Genomic DNA, 22,548 nt, shown 5'->3' with positions numbered 1-22,548 from the left:
CCTGCTGCATCTAGAGGACACCCTGCTACATCTAGAGGACACCCTGCTACATCTAGAGGACACCTTGCTACATCTAGAGGACACCCTGCTGCATCTAGAGGACACCCTGCTACATCTAGATGACACCCTGCTACATCTAGAGGACAGCCTGCTACATCTAGAGGACACCCTGCTGCATCTAGAGGACACCCTGCTACATCTAGATGACACCCTGCTGCATCTAGAGGACACCCTGCTACATCTAGAGGACACCCTGCTACATCTAGAGGACAGCCTGCTACACCCAGAGGTCTCCCGGCTGCACCAAATAGACACCCTGCTGCACCCCAGGCCAGGCCCACCCTGCCCCTGCCATCCCCATACCACACATATGCGCAGGCTGTGAACAGAGGAAGCCCAAAACCTACACCTAGCAGAGCCCCACCCTACGACCTGAGCATACACCAGATGCTCAGTGAGCTCTACGCAGTCATGGTCCGGGACTAAAACCATTAGAACAAAAACAACATGGAATACAAATCTTTAACAATATCATCCTGGAACATTCTAGGTCTGAGGTCGACTGCCTTTGGCATTAAGAGCAGAAACCCAGACTTCACGAAAGAAATTTCAAACACAGACATAATTATCCTACAGGAGACATGGTATAGAGGAGATGGTCCCACTGGCTGTCCCGCCAACTATAGAGAGCTGGTAGTACCATCCACCAAGCTACCTGGGATCAGACAGGGACGAGACTCGGGAGGTATCCTAATATGGCACAAATTAGAACTCTCTCACTCCGTCACACCAATCAAAACAGGAGCTTTCTACATATGGCTAGAAATAAATAAGGAACTTACCTCAACCGAGAAAAATATCCTCCTGTGTGCTACATACATCCCCCCAATTGAATCCCCATATTTTAAAGATGACATGTTCTCCATCCTAGAGGAGGAAATTAACCATTTCCAGTCCTGTGGTCACATTGTAGTCTGTGGAGACCTCAACGCCAGGACAGGACGAGAACCTGACACTCTCAGCACACAGGGTGACAAACACCTACCAGGAGGTGGTAACATCCCCTCCCCAATATGCCCCCCCAGACACAGCTACGACAAGGCAACAAACAAACATGGGTCACAACTCCTACAGCTCTGTCGTTCACTGGGACTGTACATAGTCAACGGTAGGCTTCGAGGAGACTCCTATGGTAGGTACACCTACAGCTCATCTCTGGGTAACAGTACAGTAGATTACTTCATCACTGACCTTAGCCTGGTGTCTCTCAGAGCGTTCACAATCAGCCCATTAACACCCCTGTCAGACCACAGCAAAACCACAGTCTACCTGAACAGTTCAACACCCAATCATGAAGTAGTAAAACCTACCAAACTACACACTATTAAAAAATACTACAAATGGAAGGAATGGAAGTTAGACATCCCTATTGAAATCTGGCTCAAATTATCTGGCTCAAATTATTGGACTCCGTTATAGAACCCATTTCCCTCTATGGTTGCGAGGTCTGGGGTCCACCTGCCAACCAAGATTTAGCAAAATGGGACAAACACCAAATTGAGACTCTGCATGCAGAGTTCTGCAAATCCATTCTTCATATCCAACGCAAAACACCAAATAACGCATGCAGAGCAGGATTAGGACGATACCCACTAATTATAAAAATTCAAAAGAGAGCATGTAAATTTTACAACCACCTAAAAGAAAGTCACCCTGACACGCTCCACAACAAAGCCCTTACCCACAGAGAGACTCTAGGGAGATGCCCCCTCAGCCAGCTAGTTCTGGGACTCTCACAGTCACAAGCAGAGCCACCTATTAGACTAAACCAAAAGAAAAGAAAAGTAAAGAAAAGAAAGTAAAGAAAAGAAAAAGTAAAGAAAACTACCTGACACATTGGCAAGAATCAACCAAAAACCAGAGCAAATTGGAATGCTATTTGGCCCTAAACAGAAAATACACAGTGGCAGAATACCTGAGTACTGTGACAGACCCAAAGCTAAGGAAATCTTTGACTATGTACAGACTCAGTGAACACAACCTGGCCACCGAGAAAGGCCGCCACAGGCAGACCTGGCTCCCCAGACCAGACAAACTGTGCACCCACTGCACACAAAACCAGGTGGAAACAGAGCTGCACTTCTTAACTACCTGCCAGCTGTACAAGGACATCAGGGACACATACTTCCCACTGATCACCAACATCCAGGGAGACTTTGAGGACTTGACCAATGTGGAAAGGCTACCATATCTGCTGGGTGAGGTACAGCAATGTGCAAACACAGCAGCAAGATTTGTTAGCTGCTGTGATAGAAAAAGGCAATCAAATGGGCTAAAACCACCATAATAATCTATTTGTAATCTATTTATTTGTAATCTAGTACGTAATCTATTTATTTATTCTAGTATGTACATTACATTCTTTTTGTTTTTTATCTTCACACTTCACATGCTTTGGCAATGTAAATGTATGTTTCCCATGCCAATAAAGCCCTTTGAAATTGAAATTGAATTGAGAGAGAGAGAGAGAGAGAGAGAGAGAGAGAGAGAGAGAGAGAGAGAGAGAGAGAGACAGAGACAGAGAGAGAGAGAGAGAGAGAGACAGACAGAGAGAGACAGAAAGAGAGAGAGACAGAGAGAGACAGAGACAGACAGAGACAGAGACAGACAGAGAGAGCCAGAGACAGACAGAGACAGAGAGAGAGAGACAGAGACAGACAGAGCCATAGAGAGGCTTGTGGGTAGAGCGAGAGGTCTGGTTGTGTTGATGTCAGAGGGAGGAGAGAGAGAGAGAGAGAGAGAGCCAGAGAGAGAGAGGGAGGGAGAGAGAGAGAGAGCGCGACAGAGAGACAGAGAGAGACACAGAGAGAGAGAGAGACAGAGAGACAGAGAGAGAGAGAGAGAGAGCCAGAGAGAGAGAGAGAGAGAGCGAGAGCGAGAGAGCGCTGGAGGTGGAAGTGTGTGTGTGTGTGTGTGAGAGGAATCCATGGCTGCTGCAGTCAGCCATTCCGACAGCGCTTCAAAAATGCAGTGTAACAGTGTTCATTGACACAGCGACCAGCCGACCGACAAACTCACAACATTTGAACAACTTAAGCGCGCGAGATTTTTTTTGGGTTGTTGTGACAACGTACACAATGACAACAACGGTGCAGGAAGAACATCGTTATATTTGACATTCTGGAGGATAGGAGGATCTTGAAATAATACCGATTTGGAAACAGTATATTCGGCCGATTCAGACTAAAAAGGCATTCAGATCCAGACTCGGAGCAGAAGGGGAGGGAGTATGGAGAAAACGCCCTGTTGAATCTGAATCTGCCTCCAGACTAACTTCACCAGACCACTCATGCGGAAGATGGGGCGAGAAGTTTTTCTATCTCGATTAGCGTTGATCTAAACCAAACTAACCCCCAACACTACTTTGCAACTTGGATCTAATCTAGCGGTGGATCTATATTTTCTACGGTGGATTATCCTCTCTTCCTCTTCGTTGTTGGACACTAAAAGCAAAGCGAGGCGATCTCAGACGGACGGAGGCGGTGCTAGGCCAACGGCCATTTAGCCCCAGAACCAAAACACTACTTTCTTTCTCCATGTGTAACTTCTTCTAAAGGGATCGGATCTTTTATATTTATATGTCATCATAAACGGGGTTTGTGTTGGATCGATCGCTAAGATGTCGTTTGGCGCCGAGAGGAGGATGGAAACCCGGTTGAAAAAACTGGAGGCCATGATCAAAGATCCCCGATCCGCGATCAACTTGGAGAGTTTACTGGTAAGTTCTGCAGAAATGTGTTTGGATGAGTTATTAATCGGGGGGGGGGGGGGGGGGGGGGGCACGTTGTGTTGGCTCGTCGCACAGGGGGGGCACCGTACGTGATGCCTGGTTCTGGTGGGCATACAGAGAGTCTGGTGGGCATACATACCCAGCCATCCCCTTGTCTCGAGGCATCTTAAGACATCTCAAGACAAGGTGATCAGATGGCTGGGTATGTACAGAGACGCCCTGCTCGATGGATCAGTCTTCGATGTGGCAGATCGCTCCGTCGCATCCGTCTGGTGCACGGTGTCCACACAGGGGGAGGACTTCCTCCCACCGAGACGGCAGATGATGGCCGATCAACAACCAAAACAAACATGACAAACGCATGTCTCCACTGCGATCATACTGTACATGCCACGATGTGTTTGGATGGTCAGAGTGTGGCTACATTGTCATCCCCAACGTGCACATTTGTAACAAGTGCATCGATGTGACGTTGTATGTATCGGAGGGAGAACTAACAGTCACAACAATCACGAAAAGTGGTGCATATCATTATGCACGATCGTGGAAAACTCTTGTCTTGGAGTTGAAATTCTTCTTTAAAAAAACCCCAGAGCAAACAGCTCGTGCAGATGTCTCCCCTGCAGGACGTCTCTCTGTAGATTAGATGGATTATTAAGAAAATGTGCGGATCCTTGTCGGGTCCCTCTAGGAGACTTGTCGGGTCCCTCTAGGAGACTTGTCGGGTCCCTCTAGGAGACTTGTCGGGTCCCTCTAGGAGACTTGTCGGGTCCCTCTAGGAGACTTGTCGGGTCCCTCTAGGAGACTTGTTTGGGTCCCTCTAGGAGACTTGTTTGGGTCCCTCTAGGAGACTTGTCGGGTCCCTCTAGGAGACTTGTTGGGTCCCTCTAGGAGACTTGTCGGGTCCCTCTAGGAGACTTGTTGGGTCCCTCTAGGAGACTTGTCGGGTCCCTCTAGGAGACTTGTCGGGTCCCTCTAGGAGACTTGTTTGGGTCCCTCTAGGAGACTTGTTTGGGTCCCTCTAGGAGACTTGTTTGGGTCCCTCTAGGAGACTTGTTGGGTCCCTCTAGGAGACTTGTTTGGGTCCCTCTAGGAGACTTGTTTGGGTCCCTCTAGGAGACTTGTTTGGGTCCCTCTAGGAGACTTGTTGGGTCCCTCTAGGAGACTTGTCGGGTCCCTCTAGGAGACTTGTTGGGTCCCTCTAGGAGACTTGTCGGGTCCCTCTAGGAGACTTGTTGGGCCCCTCTAGGAGACTTGTCGGGTCCCTCTAGGAGACTAGTTGGGTCCCTCTAGGAGACTGGGTCAGATGAGAGCAGCTCGTTCCAGACGGGCCTCTGTGCCACCCTGTCTGCTGGGCAGAGCGTTGCACCCATCGCATGGCACAGTGTGGGTGTATAGATGAGTGGGGGGGGGGGGGGGGGCTGCCAGAGGAAGGATGTGACATGGTAGCCCCCTCAAGACAACCCGACCAGATAATCATAATAACCTCTGTGCAGCAATTTGCCTTTCCCCCCAGATAGGCCCTACTCACTGCAGTGGAATGTGGATGACAGACAATTTGCTAAGTCATGTAACTGCACTGAAACTAGTAAAAAAAGAATTTGTACCCCCAAGCTTCATTCCAAGACAGCTTGCTGGGTGCAGCTCACAGCTCACATTTTGCACAGAGATCTATATTACATTTGACTTAACAATTGAGCAATGGATATTGTGCATTCACATACATTTGCAAGTTGATCAAGAATAGTGTTTTCGTTATGATCAGGTTGTGGATCTATATAGGAAACTTATTAGGAAGCACTAATGCAGGAAACTGTCAATGTTATTGTATGCAATATCTATAAAGTTCAGATTGATATGAATATCATGTCTTGCTTGATGATGCTACGCCATTGGTCATTTACACTTTAACATGTAAACAACACTTGTAATGTCAACAAGAGGAGGGACTATGTGCAGTGTTAACGGGTTAAAGTGCAGAATGAATGCTTTATGTGTACAATGCTAGTCTCCTATAGCCATACTTCCAAATCACATTGTCCTTACGCCTTCTTTTGGGTAGTAGTTTTAAATGAGCAGATCTGACTTGGATTGAACTTCTTGTGTGTGTAGACGTTTCCCATTGGCTAGGGACACATTGCAGAGAGTTGTTGCCTATGCTAGTTTGCAACATTGAAGAAAACGGAAGATGACCTGAAGGAAACAATGCATTTGGTGTTTTTGGAGCTCTGCCCAAGCAAGGTATTTGATTGGTTTAACTTGTCTCCAGGCCTCACTCATTTCAACTGGGTTTACTTTCCACTCCCTGTAAAGACTTTCCCAACTAGATGCTTGGTTAACAAGGGTAGTACAGAGGGTCTGGTGGTTAACAAGGGTAGTACAGAGGGCTGGTTAACAAGGGTAGTACAGAGGGCTGGTTAACAAGGGTAGTACAGAGGCCTGGTGGTTAACAAGGGTAGTACAGAGGGCTGGTTAACAAGGGTAGTACAGAGGGCTGGTTAACAAGGGTAGTACAGAGGGCTGGTTAACAAGGGTAGTACAGAGGGCTGGTTAACAAGGGTAGTACAGAGGGCTGGTGGTTAACAAGGGTAGTACAGAGGGCTGCTGGTTAACAAGGGTAGTACAGAGGGCTGGTGGTTAACAAGGGTAGTACAGAGGGTCTGCTGGTTAACAAGGGTAGTACAGAGGGCTGGTTAACAAGGGTAGTACAGAGGGCCTGCTGGTTAACAAGGGTAGTACAGAGGGCTGGTGGTTAACAAGGGTAGTACAGAGGGCTGGTTAACAAGGGTAGTACAGAGGGCTGGTTAACAAGGGTAGTACAGAGGGCCTGGTGGTTAACAAGGGTAGTACAGAGGGCCTGGTGGTTAACAAGGGTAGTACAGAGGGTCTGGTTAACAAGGGTAGTACAGAGGGCTGGTTAACAAGGGTAGTACAGAGGGCTGGTGGTTAACAAGGGTAGTACAGAGGTCTGGTGGTTAACAAGGGTAGTACAGAGGGCTGGTTAACAAGGGTAGTACAGAGGGCTGGTTAACAAGGGTAGTACAGAGGGCTGGTTAACAAGGGTAGTACAGATGGTCTGCTGGTTAACAAGGGTAGTACAGAGGGCTGCTGGTTAACAAGGGTAGTACAGAGGGCTGGTTAACAAGGGTAGTACAGAGGGCCTGGTGGTTAACAAGGGTAGTACAGAGGGCTGGTTAACAAGGGTAGTACAGAGGGCTGGTTAACAAGGGTAGTACAGAGGGCCTGGTGGTTAACAAGGGTAGTACAGAGGGCTGGTTAACAAGGGTAGTACAGAGGGCTGGTTAACAAGGGTAGTACAGAGGGCCTGGTGGTTAACAAGGGTAGTACAGAGGGTCTGGTGGTTAACAAGGGTAGTACAGAGGGCTGGTGGTTAACAAGGGTAGTACAGAGGGCTGGTTAACAAGGGTAGTACAGAGAGCTGCTGGTTAACAAGGGTAGTACAGAGGGCTGGTTAACAAGGGTAGTACAGAGGGCTGGTTAACAAGGGTAGTACAGAGGGCTGCTGGTTAACAAGGGTAGTACAGAGGGCTGGTTAACAAGGGTAGTACAGAGGGCTGGTTAACAAGGGTAGTACAGAGGGCTGCTGGTTAACAAGGGTAGTACAGAGGGCTGGTTAACAAGGGTAGTACAGAGGGTCTGGTGGTTAACAAGGGTAGTACAGAGGGCTGGTTAACAAGGGTAGTACAGAGGGCTGGTTAACAAGGGTAGTACAGAGGGCTGGTTAACAAGGGTAGTACAGAGGGCTGGTTAACAAGGGTAGTACAGAGGGCTGCTGGTTAACAAGGGTAGTACAGAGTAGGGCTGCACGATTAATCGATTTTAAATCGAAATCGCGATTTGAAATGATGCGATTAGCTAATCGCAAAGCCTGCGATTTGCCTGCGATTTTTTTTTTACATTTTTTTTTTGTTTTGTTTTTTTTTTTTGTTGCTATTTAGCAGACGCTTTTAATCCAAAGCGATTTACAATTACGAATTACAGGGACATTCCCCCTGGAGTAACTGAGGGCTAAGTGCCTTACTCAAGGGCACACTAGTAGTGGTGTGGTTTCAGGCGGGATTTGAACTCACACAACCTTCCGATCACAAGTCCAACTCACTAGACCACCACTACCCGTATGGGATACGTCATACAGCGCGTCGGATTCAACGTCAATGAACGTCAACAATGAACGTCAACAATAAAAATAGGTGATAGATAGATTCATCCAATCACCTGCCAAGTATTTTTTGAAAGTACCTGCCCTTTTCCAAACAGCTTCCAATTAAGCTTTCCTAGATGGTTGTGTGAAACAAACCACCTGAGTCAGGTTAGTAATGCTCCATCACATGTTTTAATCTGAAGCTTGATTTTAAAGCAACCCAACTTTAAAGCAACCCAATGTAAGTTTAGTTCTTTCACTCGTAGCTCGGGCTGTGGGGGTGCTAGAGGAGGGAGCCTCTAAGTCCCCTGAAGACGTACAAACAAACTGCACGTTGATACGACCTTCCTAGCCGGAGATATGGCCACACTTTACAAAAACTTCCTTTTTTTTTTTTTTTTTTTTTTTGCTATTTAAAAAAATAATAATCGCAAATTAATCGCAATCGCGATATCTGTCCAAATAATCGCAATTCGATTTTTCCCCCAAATCGTGCAGCCCTAGTACAGAGGGCTGCTGGTTAACAAGGGTAGTACAGAGGGCTGGTTAACAAGGGTAGTACAGAGGGCTGGTTAACAAGGGTAGTACAGAGGGCTGGTTAACAAGGGTAGTACAGAGGGCTGCTGGTTAATAAGGGTAGTACAGAGGGCTGCTGGTTAACAAGGGTAGTACAGAGGGCTGCTGGTTAACAAGGGTAGTACAGAGGTCTGCTGGTTAACAAGGGTAGTACAGAGGGCTGGTTAACAAGGGTAGTACAGAGGGCTGGTTAACAAGGGTAGTACAGAGGGCCTGGTGGTTAACAAGGGTAGTACAGAGGGCTGGTTAACAAGCGTAGTACAGAGGGTCTGCTGGTTAACAAGGGTAGTACAGAGGGCTGGTTAACAAGGGTAGTACAGAGGGCTGGTGGTTAACAAGGGTAGTACAGAGGGCTCGTTAACAAGGGTAGTACAGAGGGCTGGTTAACAAGGGTAGTACAGAGGGCTGGTTAACAAGGGTAGTACAGAGGGCCTGGTGGTTAACAAGGGTAGTACAGAGGGCTGGTTAACAAGGGTAGTACAGAGGGCTGGTTAACAAGGGTAGTACAGAGGGCTGGTTAACAAGGGTAGTACAGAGGGCCTGCTGGTTAACAAGGGTAGTACAGAGGGTCTGGTGGTTAACAAGGGTAGTACAGTGTCAATGATGTGAGGTTTTATATTAGCAGAAACAAATAGTTTATTTCCTGTAAATGAGTTGGACAGTTCAGAGCTTGATTGGGGTCCTAGACTGAGGTTGAGTGGGCAGGATGTGGAGGACTGAACTTCCTGTAGCTTGCAGGCTTTTCTCCTCCTGTGCCTTTTTTATTTAATTTTTTATTTTAGCTTATCTGTTGTCACCTCTGATTGAGGAGTTAGCCAGTTGACGATGACTGTCAGGGAGGTTTGCAAACTTTCTTGAAGTTTGGGAAACTTTCCTATAATTTCCATATGGAAACCCGACCCTACCGTCAGGTATAGGAATGTTGTTGGACCTTTTTGTACATAGCCTACTCTAACTATGCAATATCACACGAGAGGTCGTGCTGTTATACTGAATATCAGCACGGCTGTGATTGGGTCGTAGGTACGAGGCCGCAGGCCGAGTAGGAAGACGATCACAGCCGTGCTGATATTCAGTATAACAGCACGACCTCGAGTGTGATATTGCTTTTATACAACAGTTCTACAGCGCGATTTATTAGTTAACAGTAATAAGTGACAACAGATTATGATTTGTTTGTTTATTTAATCATTTATTTTGGCCAATAGTTCCGCAACTGGACTGTTGCCTAGTAACCTGAACACAAACATCTGCAGGCTAGCTACTCGTTCAACGGTCATTTCGGAGTGATACAAATAGCTAAAAGTCCCAGTGCTGTTATACTGTATATCAACACTCATGGAATGCTATGCCTCTTGTCCAATCTAATTACTTGGTCGGAACTAACTGTTGTATAAAACTTATTTTAGTAACCTGGCATTTGTTTGCGATAACCACGGAGTGCACCTGCCGTGTGTTGGAGACGGGCTGTTGTTGAACACCAGCAGTTATTCTTTTCTCCTCGCTGCTGTTCCCAAACGGCTGCCCAAACCGCCACGCAGAGCTGAATAGATCATAATGACAACCAATATCCACCAACATTATAAGCCGACAATAAACCAGTCAAAACCAGAGTCATCTTTTAATATGGTAATTTATTACTAGTTTCCACAAGACTGCTGTAAACAATCTGTCAGGCTGTTAAATAAACGCTAGTAATGTTGCAGCTGCCGCTCGGAATCAAATGCGTCGCAATATTCATCTGCTAATATCAACAGAGAATATATAGGCCTACCATTATAACAATGTATTTTTACCTGGATTTTATTAGGGACAGGCGCTTATTTGCTTAAATGTCATTGTAGCCAACTGAATTTCAGTAAATCCGTTACCGTACCGATTTGATTTGGTGATTCTGTCAAGTTTTAATAACTTATTCATTCATAAAGTAAATTCTGCTAGTGCGTGGGAATTCCACAGAGGTTTGAAACCGACATACTCAACAAATGATGACTTCCTGTCCCAACCGTGCTGACGTTTCAGATGTTTGTGAGATGCAATATCCAGTACCTCACTGTTGAGTTCTGACCCGCGCTTGTACTGTCCCAGATGTCCGTTTTTAAAAACCCTCCATTGAAAAACAATTCCCTTACTTTCCATGACTCATGTAAAGGGAATTTTACAGTTAAAGGCACATCATGTAGGCTAAACCTAGTAGAGAAGGAGATCTGGTGGGAGAAGAGTAACGCATTTCAAAATATGGTCGTGAGGTCAAGCACTGGCCTTGATGACGTTTCTGATAGGGGTTGTGGTTCTGATAGGGGTTGGGGTTCTGATGGTGGGGTTGAGCACATGGTGAGGGACTGTTGCTGACCTGTCCTATACTGCATTGAGCTGACCAAGCATTTAGCGGTCTCTGTGAACTCCATTACCAGGGGGAGTTTAGTGGACTCTGTTTCCAACTCTCTTCAAAGCAGAATGGTGTATGACATCATGACAGGGGTTTCTGGCTGTTCTGTCAGCAGCATCATGACAGGGGTTTCTTGAGAGTTGGGGTTGACAAGTTCTTTAATTCATATCTTTTTGCTGAAAGCCTTGTCCTCCTTCCCTGACTTTCTGAATGTTTGTAATGATTGACACGTTACTGTGGTTAAAAATGGGTCGGACAATTATTCATGTTTAGGGATTTACAAAGGAGGGGTGAGAACAATGTGATTTGAAGGTATGGCTACTAGGGCTGTCCCAAACGACTATTTTTCTAACGATTAATCTATCGATTATTTGTTCGATTAGTCGGTTATTCTAAAGACTAATTTAACGATTAGTCTAACGATTATTTTTTTGCTGTTCGGTTAATGTATCACTTAATTTCCCCCAAATAAATGTCAAAAACTTCTCTTATCAACATTTCAGTATTTTATTCAATTATTCTTGCACTGCAGGGCAATATTCCACACAACAAAAAAGATCCTCTCTTTCTTACAGTCCAACATAAAATATAATATTATAAAATATAAAAGTTAACTTCAAGTAAAAGGAAAAGTGCAAGTAATGCAGTAAATTCTGTAAAAAAGCGAAATTCTAACCGGAATACCGTATACCTCTCAGTAACAATCTTTAACAATAACAATCTCAATAACAACCATAACATTCTCCCCCTCCCCCCTTAGCTCTCTCCCCCTCCCCCCTTAGCTCTCTCCCCCCCTCTCTCCCTTCTCCCCCCTCCACCTTAGGCATTACTGTGGAGGAATGTGAGCATGTCACACTCACACACAGACACACAGAGACAAAGATACACACACATGCGTGACACATACACACACACACACACACACACACACACACACACACACACTGACAAACTGTTCCGTTGTGAGACAAGCATCACTTACGGCCCGCGACCAGTCAGAACAGGACTGTGGTAAACACAACAGCTTAGCTAGTACTGTTTTAGGAGATAAATATGGAGATAATAGGGCTATGCCCCGGGGTAGAAACACAAGACTATAGCTGGATAAGGTCTACAGGTCATCACGGTCATTTTAAGCCGTCAGCCAGCCCGCTACGACCACGGGAAGTAATGTTAGAAGTGAAGTTACTTCTGTTAAACTGGCTATAAGCTAACCTCGCTAATCGCTAACTCTCTCCGTGTTTGCACTGGTCGCAGCCATTTTGTTTATTTACGACTAACCGACGCATATTACGCAAACCGACGTATTGACGTAGTCGATGACGTCGATGACGTCGAATAATCGTAACAGCCCTAATGGCTACGCCAGACTAACCTAACAGATACCTGCATCTGTGTTTCCAAATCAGGACCCCAAATCAGCATCCGAAGTTGACTTTTAGGACTGATTCGTTTTAGGTGGGGGACACAATAGTTTAACATCTATTCAAGCAGCCCTCCTTATCAGGTGCATGTAGATTTCTAAAATCAAGATTATTACAGCAGCTCTTGAATTGCAGATCACACATTCTCTCACAGCGCAAAGAAATGTCTAACATGAACAAGCGTGAGTCGGCCGTAGGCTAATAATTTAACAACATGATTACAGAATGAAGTTAGGAATTTATATGTGAAAAAGCAGTAAGTACCGGTATGTTGGCTTTCAGTCGGTGCAAATGTCCACATTTTCAGCAAGGGCAGCTTTCTTTTGTTCACACAATGTCATCCATAATAATGCTGCATTTATTTTGTAGAGCGCTTATTGAAGGATCATTTGAAGGGAGAGAGTGTGCTTTTCTCATTTCTCGTTTTGTCTGTTAATCTGAGCTTGTTGTACGTTGCTATGAGTGGGGGGATGTGTCTACAGTGTTGTGAGGGGGATGTTGCATATCACATACTGTATTTGGCGTATATTTGTATGGTGAGACAGAGCAGCGAGATGGAGACAAGATGAACACTTTGCATTTTGGCCATTTGTCCTGATTTCGACAACAACTGAAGATGTCATCGTCCTTTATGTAGCCTACCCAGCAAACATGTCTGTTAAACAAGAAATTCTAGTGACTTTTGTCGGGAGAATAACATAGTGGTTAGTGCTGTCCTAGATAGATTGTTGTCATCATTAAGTGTCATAAGAGGCTCTGCCAAGTCCACATCTGATATCTAATCGATGACAAATGAGGCTAAAGCAGCTCGAAGTTCATGCAGTTGGTCTGTCAGTTGGTCTGTCAGTTGGTCTGTCAGTTGGTCTGTCAGTTGATCTGTCAAGGCTATAATAGTCATATAAAGAGCATATGCACAGGATAGAGGTTGTAAGTTGTGAGACAGGACTTTCAGACAGGACATTCAGACAGGATAGAGGTTGTCAGCTGTGAGACAGGACATTCAGACAGGATAGAGGTTGTCAGTAGCAGTGTTTCCTCTACATGCATTTCATCGTGGCGCACCGCCACGATGGAATTTCCTCCGCCACCATGCAGATTTCTCAACCCCAAAAAAAAAAAAAAAATAGGCCGCTTTTCAGACCTTCACAGCGCTAGACACACCCACAAGCGCTGAAACTGGACCAGTCCGTGTGTGTCGCGAGTAATGAACTTGAGGCTGCGTTCGTAAATTCGCTCTGAGAGCCCCGGAGCGCACACTGGGTTCAACGTCATAAAGGGACCAAGTCATTTGATTGGACAAGAGGCATTCCGTGAGTGCTGATCAGATTTCCAGAGCGTATTTACGAACGCGCCCTGGCTGTCACCCGAACACCGCGAGCTAGCGTAGTGTAGTGTAGTATAGGATGCGTAGTGTAGTGTAGTGTAGGATGGAGAGAGAGAGGAGAAGCCTCTCTATGTGTTACCTATGTCCAGTGTACTAGAACCACTCTAACAGGAGTGTTTGTCCGTGAATAACACCGGCTATGCCCGGGGTAGAAACACAAGACTATAGCTGGATAAGGTCTACTCATTTTAAGCCGTCGACCAGCCCTCTACGACCACGGGAAGTCATGTTAAAAGTGAAGATACTTCTGTTAAACTAAGCTAAGCTAAACATCGCTAATCGCTAACTCCCTCCTGGGCTTAAAGTGACAAGTAATAACGTTGTGAAAAAAAACGTCAGATCAGTGTTTTTGTTTTTATTGACAACGGAATTACATGCTGGAAAAACATGCAGACACAGATAATAAGAGACACACGGGAGAAGTACAGGAAAACATTTAATTTTTTTGGGCCATCCTCGAGTTTTGAGCGCGCGTGCGCGTTTCATGCGCGTGCACGCGAAAAAATCGCGAGCGCGCGCTGCGCGCGCGCGGTCAGCACTACCCGCCACCATTGTAAAAATTCCTGGAGGAAACACTGCAGTAGGGATGCTCCGATTTATCGGCCACCGATTTAAATCGGCCGATTTCACTCCAAATGACTCGATCGGTGATCGGCAAAAATGGCCGATCGCAAAAACCGATTTATTTATTTATTTTTCTTTTTTTTTTTCCTGGGGAAGACAGATAACTGAACAGAAAACATAGGAGGACGTAACAGTATGGAAACCATGAAGGCCACGTTTATGATGTCTTTTATACAGCCATATCGACTGACTTGGGCTTCAGGCCCTAACTGGGTGATAGGCCAGACCTTTACTATGCCATAAAAATGGGTCTGCGTTTGCTTGGTGCCTAATGGATCAAAACTTTTGTCTAAAAAGCAAAAAATATTTAGGCTATCCAGTCAAAAAAATCGGTATCGGTATCGGTTGATCTTGAGGAAACAAATCGGTGATCGGTATCGGCCCCAAAAATCCAGATCGGAGCATCCCTAGTTGTCAGCTGTGAGACAGGACATTCAGACAGGATAGAGGTTGTAAGTTGTGAGACAGGACTTTCAGACAGGACATTCAGACAGGATAGAGGTTGTAAGCTGTGAGACAGGACATTCCTGATCACATTCCTGCACCACCTTCCATCTGGATGACATCACTGACAGAACTTTCCAAGTGACCAATGTACTTGTTGTGGCTCTTCTCTTAAATGTCCAAAATGTCGTAATGGCCGCAATAAAATCATCCCTGTTTGTCGGTTTCGCCTTCCTTCTGATGGAGTCTCTTAATGGGTGCCACACAAGCTTAATGGGGTTGAAATCAGGAGGCCTGTGTGAAAGGTAATTTCATGTGAATTGATGTCAATACATCGTTTTTAAAACATTTGGAATAGGTACAGCATATTAAACAATTAAGCAATATCACACTCGAGGTCGTGCTGTTTATACTGAATATCAGCACGGCTGTGATTCGGTCGTAGGTACGAGGCCGCAGATACGAGGCCGCAGATAATCAGTATAACAGCACGACCTCCAGTGTGATATTGCTTTTATACAACAGTTCTACAGCGCAATTTATTAGTTAACAGTAATAAGTGACAACAGATTATGATTTTTTTGTTTATTTAATCATTTATTTTGGCTCCGTCAACAAAAAATTGTTCCGCAACTGGACTGTTGCCTAGTAACCTGAACACAAACATCTGCAGGCTAGCTACTTTGTATTAACGGTCATTTCGGAGTGATACATTTAGTTAAAAGTCCCAGTGCTGTTATACTGTATATCAGCACTCATGGAATGCCTCTTGTCCAATCAAATTACTTGGTCGTAACTAGGGGTGGGACGATTAGAAAATGTCATGTCACGATTATCGTGGGCAAAATAATCGCGATCCACGATATTATCGCGAGAATTTAAAAAAAAAAAAAAAAAAAACTTTCCAAAAAAACTTTCAAAAAAAAAGCTTTAGAATGCCAATAAAACACACTGTAATCACTTTAACTTAGATTTTGTTGTATTTTTATTGAATCATGTTAATAACATTAACATCATTTTAAAGTTTTAAGGTAAAACAATTAGGCAGTTACATAGTTGCTACAATAATACAGAGGTCACGGCAACCGATAATAAATTATAAGGTATCACTGCATAAATAAAGGAAAAAAATACTGTCAAACAAAACTTGAACACTGACACTTTTCTGTCCTCAAACTGAGTGCTAGCCTTGTGGCTTAGAGACTTGAAAGCTTCAAGATAGGTTAAAGTGCAAAAATGTCAACATGTTCACTTTTTCTGGCTTTAGCTGTGCTCGGAGAGGTGTGAGTATGTGCCCACTGGCACTAAACACTCTCTCTGAAGGAACACTAGTTGCAGGTATGCATAGAAGCCTGCGTGCAACCCTGGAAAGGTGAGGCATTTCTCCTGTGTGACCACACCACCACAGCAACGGGTCCTCGTCAGCTTCAATGGATGGAAGACACATGTATACCCTCACCTCGGCTCTCACCTGTCATGATGACACACACACACAACAGTAACATTAATCTGTTTTTGTTCATAATCAGTTGCATATCATGCAGTTGGCAAAGTAACTCCTCCCCCTCTCCGCAGGGATAAATAAATAATCTAGATGTCATCATCATTTCATCTCACCTGTTGTTCTGTGGTTCTGTGTTCATCTTCAGATCTCTGCTGCCTGGTTGCAGTGATCTTCCTCAGCAACCCAGCCAGGCCCTTACTTGTTGCTTTGGTAGGGGGGGTGGCGACGGGCTCTGTAGGTTGAGATTGACCTTCCTCCTCCTGTCTCACTCTTACAGGTGCCAGTTGCAGGGCCTCCTGTACACAGTTTTCTGTTGTGCCTTCAAGATCTTCAGAGAATTGTTCTTTAAAGCGAGGATCAATGAAAGACGCTACATCCATAATTCTCTCTGCTTTCATCGAATATCTTGAGTCAAGGTCCTCCCTCATCATCCTCTTCATCTCTTGGACCAGTGCCGGGTCTTCATCGTTCTGCTCGAGGATCTCTGTTTTGACGTGCACCAGGACCGGTTTGACAGCAGAGTGTGACCCTGGTCTCTGAGGCAAGTGAACTGGCTGAGAGGGCCAAGGAGCTCACACACTTGTTCAATAACAGTGATGTCGGAGTCCTTTGGCATCAGGTGCCATACCCCTCTTTCTGCCGCCAGTGTGGCACTGATTGCCTGTTGTTGGCTGAGGAACCGTTCCAACATCTGATATGTTGATCCCCACCGAGTAACCACGTCATGTATCATTGACTTCTGTGGGAGCGCCAGAGCTGTTTGCTTAGCCTTCAACTCTCTCTTCCTCTTCCAGCTCCTGGAGAACCCCTGGACAAGGTGGCGGCAGGCTCGGACAGCAGCATCTACGCGCTTGTGCTTCAGGATCTTTGTGATGGCGAGGTTTAGATTGTGTCCGAAGCACCCAAGCCACAGGTCAGGGAAATTCTCAAAGGCTTTTTGCATATTTGATGCATTATCTGTGGTGATGCACACTACTTGCTCTTTCTTGATTTTCCACTCTTGTAGCATGTTCTCCACCATCTCAAGGATGTTATTAGCAGTGTGGTCTTGTGGGAAAAGCAGGGTCTCCAAGCAGCTGGATTCTAGTTTCCATTCTGGGGATACATAATGTATGGTGAAGCTTATGTATGGTTCACCCCCGCCTCCACTGCTCGTCCACAGGTCAGTGGTGGCAGCATACCAGGTGCCCTGTGCCACCCTTTTGGTCACGTCAGCTTTCACCTCATTGTACAATCGTGGAACCTCTGTTCTGGAGAAGAACTGTCGTGTCGGCACCTTATACAGTGGAGCAGCGGTTTTCATCATTTTTAAAAAGCCAGGCTTTTCCACTATTTCAAATGGCATCATTTCTTTTGAGATGAAGTATGCCACTGCCACATTGAGATCTTTGGCATTCTTTGAGGTTGGTGCATATGAAGCCTGTTTTTGCAGAGTCTCCTTTAGTGTTGGCTGCACAGTCTGTTTGGTTGCTGCTGCTGAAGAAGACTAGAAGAAAAAATAAAAAGTCAGTATGATGCATGGATGTTGAGGATCACATTAGTTATTCATAACAGACACATAGCAGAATAGTGATCATTACATTTGTTATTCATAGGCTATAGGCTGTTGATTACAGCTTGTGCAAAAGTGAATAATAAAATATAATAATGACAAGGTGAATCATAGCAGATGCTTTTAATTCATTACTTCTAGTATATACTTTTAATGAATGTGCAATAACACTATGTGCAATATGACAACCCTAGGGTACATAAGGTTGCAGAGAAATAGGAAATGTTAGAATAGGTATAGCATAGCATAGAGTACAGCACAGTGTTTTATCTGTACAGTATAGTATAGTGGATAGTGTACATAGCCTTTATTTATGTAAACCAGCTCCTTTCCCTTCGTTTTTTTTTCTCTTTCCTAGCACCAGGGGAGCCCCCCCTCCCAAATTTCGTTGTTTGGTACCTGTACTATATCAATGACAATAAAGACCATTCATTCATTCATAATTCATTACTTCTATTATATACTTTTAATTCATTACTTCAACCTTGTCATTATTTTGTTCACTTTTGCACAAGCTGTAATCAAAGATGCTCTGTCTACTTAATGTTAATTCACTGTATGATTTGTTTTTCACGGAGACTATTCTAACGAATTCTATGACATTGAAAATTATTTTTGACTGGATAGGATGCCGTGGCCACACACACCCGTAGTCTATCCGTATCCATTCATTTCAATCCATTTGAGAGCTAGATAAGGACACTTTCGTGACATGAGCTGGGCATGTATACAGTAGGATAGCCTGCACGTTCACACATAGGGCTTTCACACCGGCAGTTCCGAACGCCGGTTCGCGTTCGCGTGTCTGGCGAATGAGCCCGCGTTCGGAACTGCCGGTGTGTAAGCCCTATCAGTGCATCATGATTCATGTTGCTAACGAGCATTCAGATGAATGTCACAGTCACATGTTAACTAACTAGTAAAGCCAGGCTCATTTTACCTGGAGTTCAGAGTACAACGCAGGGTGACGGTCACGGAGGTGCACATGCAAATTGGACGTGTTTGCCCTCGGGGCAGACACTTTCCTCCGGCAAGTTCGGCATGTTGGCTCTTCATCCTGGCGTTCTTGACTTGTGAAGCCAAAGTACTTCCAAACATCAGATTTCACTTTTTTATTCGGAGGATACAATGGACACGGGGCCGATGCAGCCATGGTGTATGCTAGCATACTAGTGACTGACTGACAACGCTGACTTGACAGTCACGTGCAGGCTGAACAATCCCGCGAGACAAATTTCTGTGAGGATATTCGCGCGCGGCTCATGTGAGAAATCTAAATTATATTACTATGTATTTATAACATACGATTATGACGATTATTCAACTAATTAAAATTCTCCACGATAAAGTTATCGCGGATGTTTTTATCGCGATTAACGATAATCACGATAATCGTCCCATCCCTAGTCGTAACTAACTGTTGTATAATAAACAATATCCAGGATTGTGTCATGTACTTCCTCTGCCAGTGTCTTGTTCAGTGTATTCTCTCATTTGCGTTGCCACTGATGACACGGTGCGCTGCGGACCATTGCCTGCATTAGTTTAAATAAGTTATTTATGGTGTGTAGTTGAAACAAAGTTTGTGGCTGTGGCTCAGGAGGTAGAGCCGGTGTCTAATGATCGCAAGGTCCACGGTGCGGTAGTTTGATCCCCGGCTGGCCACGTGTCAGTGTCCTTGGGCAAGACACTGAACCCCAAATTGCTCCCAATGAGCGGGGCCGGCGCCTTGCATGGCAGCTTGCTGCCATTGGTGTGTGTGTGAATGGGTGAATGAGAGGCCGTTGTAAAGTGCTTTGGAATAAGTCGCTATATAAGTGCAGTCCATTATTATGAGAACACTTTACGTGTTTTAGATACAACAACAAATATATTTATATATATATAAAGGTCCCATATTATGACAAACTCACTTTCAGTGCTTGTGCTATACATTTGGGTCTCTGATAGGGATGGGACGATTATCGTGTTTATCGTTAATCGCGATAAAAACACCCGCGATAACTTGAATAATCGTCATAATCGTTTTTTTTTATTTATTATTATTATTTTTAAATGACTGGACTTTTTAAATAGGCACTACATTTTATAAACACTGCTTTGTCTGACTGGTGGTCCCCAGCTGATGACCCAGTTAGGCCCACATAGGTGTTCAGTGAGGTGTCACAGCACACCTGTTCTAAAGGCACTGTTGGAGGTGAGTCAGGCAGCAATGCCCAGCAGGAGTACCATCACCTGTATCATGATTTGATCTGTCTGTTTTTATTGTATGTATTAATGTATGTGACCTATGTGTGTTTTTTTTGTTTTTTGTTAATATTTTTATTGAGTTTCACAGAGACATGTACACAACAGGACATAACAACAACAACTAGTATCCGTGGGGGAGGTTATTGTCCCATTAATAGTAGAAAACTAGTTTTGCACTTTGTTATGCAGTACATTGTCCATAAACAATAACAGAAAATGTTCTTTCTCTTTTCTTTTTTTTTAACAAACTAACAAACAAAAAACAAAGACAAACAAAACAAAAAAACAGGGGGGGAGGAGGCCATGTCACATATCAGAAATAAACAGAAAAGAAAATGACAACAAATGCCATAATATATGGGGGGATCACCCCCATCGGAGACAGCATCCATGTCTTACAGTCCTAAACACAGCGGCAGCACAACACCAGCACAGTAAATAATATTGTGACCCATACATTGTAGATCTGTTACACATTAGTCTTGTGTACTTTCTTGAGTGTAATCCACCAAACCTTTCATTACAATGGCAGCCAGTCTGGTACCAATATAATCTAAGAACGGAGACCAAATCTTATAGAATGTCTTTATCTTACACTTAGACCTATGTCAGATATTCCATAGGAATCATATCAAAAATTACCTTGTGCCATCCAGCTATTGTAGGCGGTTTGCAGTCTATCCATTTCAGCAATATATTTTTCCTTGCACAAAAAGTGAGGATACACAGAAGTCTTTTGGAATGCATACTTTTAAGTTGTTTGTCTGGCAACCCAAACAATAGACACATGGGGTCCTTATCCAATGTAACATCTAGAATTAGATGAATTTTATCCACTATACCTTTCCAGTAATCATCTATATATCTACAAGTCCAAACACAATGAACAAAGCTCCCAACCTCGGTAATACACTTTGTACACATTTCCGATTTGTTATGATCCATTTTATGTCTAAGTTGGGGAGTAATCTGCAAACGTTGTAGTAGTCTAAATTGCGTTTCCTTTTATTTTTGTCAATATGTTTTTAAAATGATGTTAATGTTATTAACATGATTCAATAAAAATACAACAAAATCTAAGTTAAAGTGATTACAACAAAATCTAAGTTAAAGTGATTACAGTGTGTTTTATTGGCATTCATTTTTATTTTTTATTTTTATTTTTTAATAATTCTCGCGATAATATCGTGGATCGCGATTATTTTGCCCACGATAATCGTGACATGACATTTTCTAATCGTCCCACCCCTAGTCTCTGATGGGTCTCTACTAACTAAACTGCAATGAAGCAGTTGGGTCTTGTTTTGTGTTTGTGCTTATTTCACCAAACCGATGTCAGATTTGCCTCTCAGCCTTCCGTCACAGTGCGAGCATCAAAGTGGAGTCGGTGCGTATTTGAGTATTTGACTTCCGTTGTAAGAACTTGGGAGCTGTGTTGAACATTTCCCCCCCGCTGTGTTCATTCGTCCACTACATTCGAACTCCAAATGTTTCCATGTAAATGGTTTTGGATTCCTTGTTTTGTGGGGAACATTTGGATATTAGGTTTTTAATTCTATTCCCCCGGGAACTGTGTGTTTTTTCGCCGCACTGCCACACAGCGAATCGGCAGAGAACCACAGATTATTTCCTGACCTGTGAAACAGCCCGTTGAGAAAGGGACAGAATTAGAGATGTTTGAGGACCCCAGAGACTTATATTAACTTGTGGAAAAAGAGCATAATAGGTCTCCTTTTAAACAACATGATGGATAATCCACTGTAATACTGTACCTTGGAAGAAACAATGAGTTCGACCCATAAAATCCTGTCTGACATGAGGCCCAGCGCCTCCTTTGATGTGTTCCTCAAAGTAAATTCAATCCATGAAACATGAAGGAGTACAATACGATGTGGTCAAATGTAACCAAATCACCTCCTCCTCCTTCAGCATTATTTATGTAAGCTTAAAAGGGACAGATGACTGACTGAATTGGATGTGGGTCTTCTACCATAAAACATGCAATGGGCCTGGTTCCTGAGCCAGGCCACCCCAGACGTGCAGTCTGAAGGGAGGTCTCGGTCTCGGTTTGGGAGACCGTCCCACTTACGCCAACATGTCCAGGGCCACGGTTGACACGTCCCTGAAGGTGACATGGTGAAACTACCCCCCAGTTTAAATCCATGCACGTGCCTGCGCTGTGTAGAGGGTCTTGTTCTCGTCCGGAATCATAGGGCCCATTCTGCAAGAGAACATTCACTCATTACTGTTAACAAGGTGTAAACATGAATTTTGTTAAGAGCATTCCCGCACTGAAATTTATAATAATAATTTGGATGGATGGCCTGGGGGTTCTTTCCCAGGAAGACGGATCCTTAATTATCGGCTGTTTGTCCTGTCGTTTCGTTATAAGAGCATTCCCCGCACTGACATTCATAAACAGAATTTGGACAGATTATTTGTCACGTAA

General features: G+C 44.3%; 1 protein-coding gene across 1 annotated transcript in view; it reads left to right on the top strand.

Moving 5' to 3' along the window:
* Positions 1 to 3,679: 3,679 nt before the first annotated feature.
* Positions 3,680 to 22,548, top strand: part of LOC308163778 (rho-associated protein kinase 2-like) — a gene marked incomplete at both ends in the record, with an annotated part of 206,775 nt that continues 187,906 nt past the window's right edge. The window contains one exon of the mRNA XM_080537966.1: positions 3,680 to 3,778. Within this exon, the coding sequence (XP_080394092.1) occupies positions 3,680 to 3,778 (99 nt within the window). The remainder of the gene's footprint in view (positions 3,779 to 22,548) is intronic.

This window comes from Nansenia antarctica (assembly GCF_963989245.1).
Source record: "Nansenia antarctica genome assembly, chromosome: 8".
Taxonomy (NCBI): Eukaryota; Metazoa; Chordata; class Actinopteri; order Argentiniformes; family Microstomatidae; genus Nansenia; species Nansenia antarctica.
Note: the sequence above shows the minus strand (reverse complement) of the source record. Positions and strands in the feature narration are given on the sequence as shown.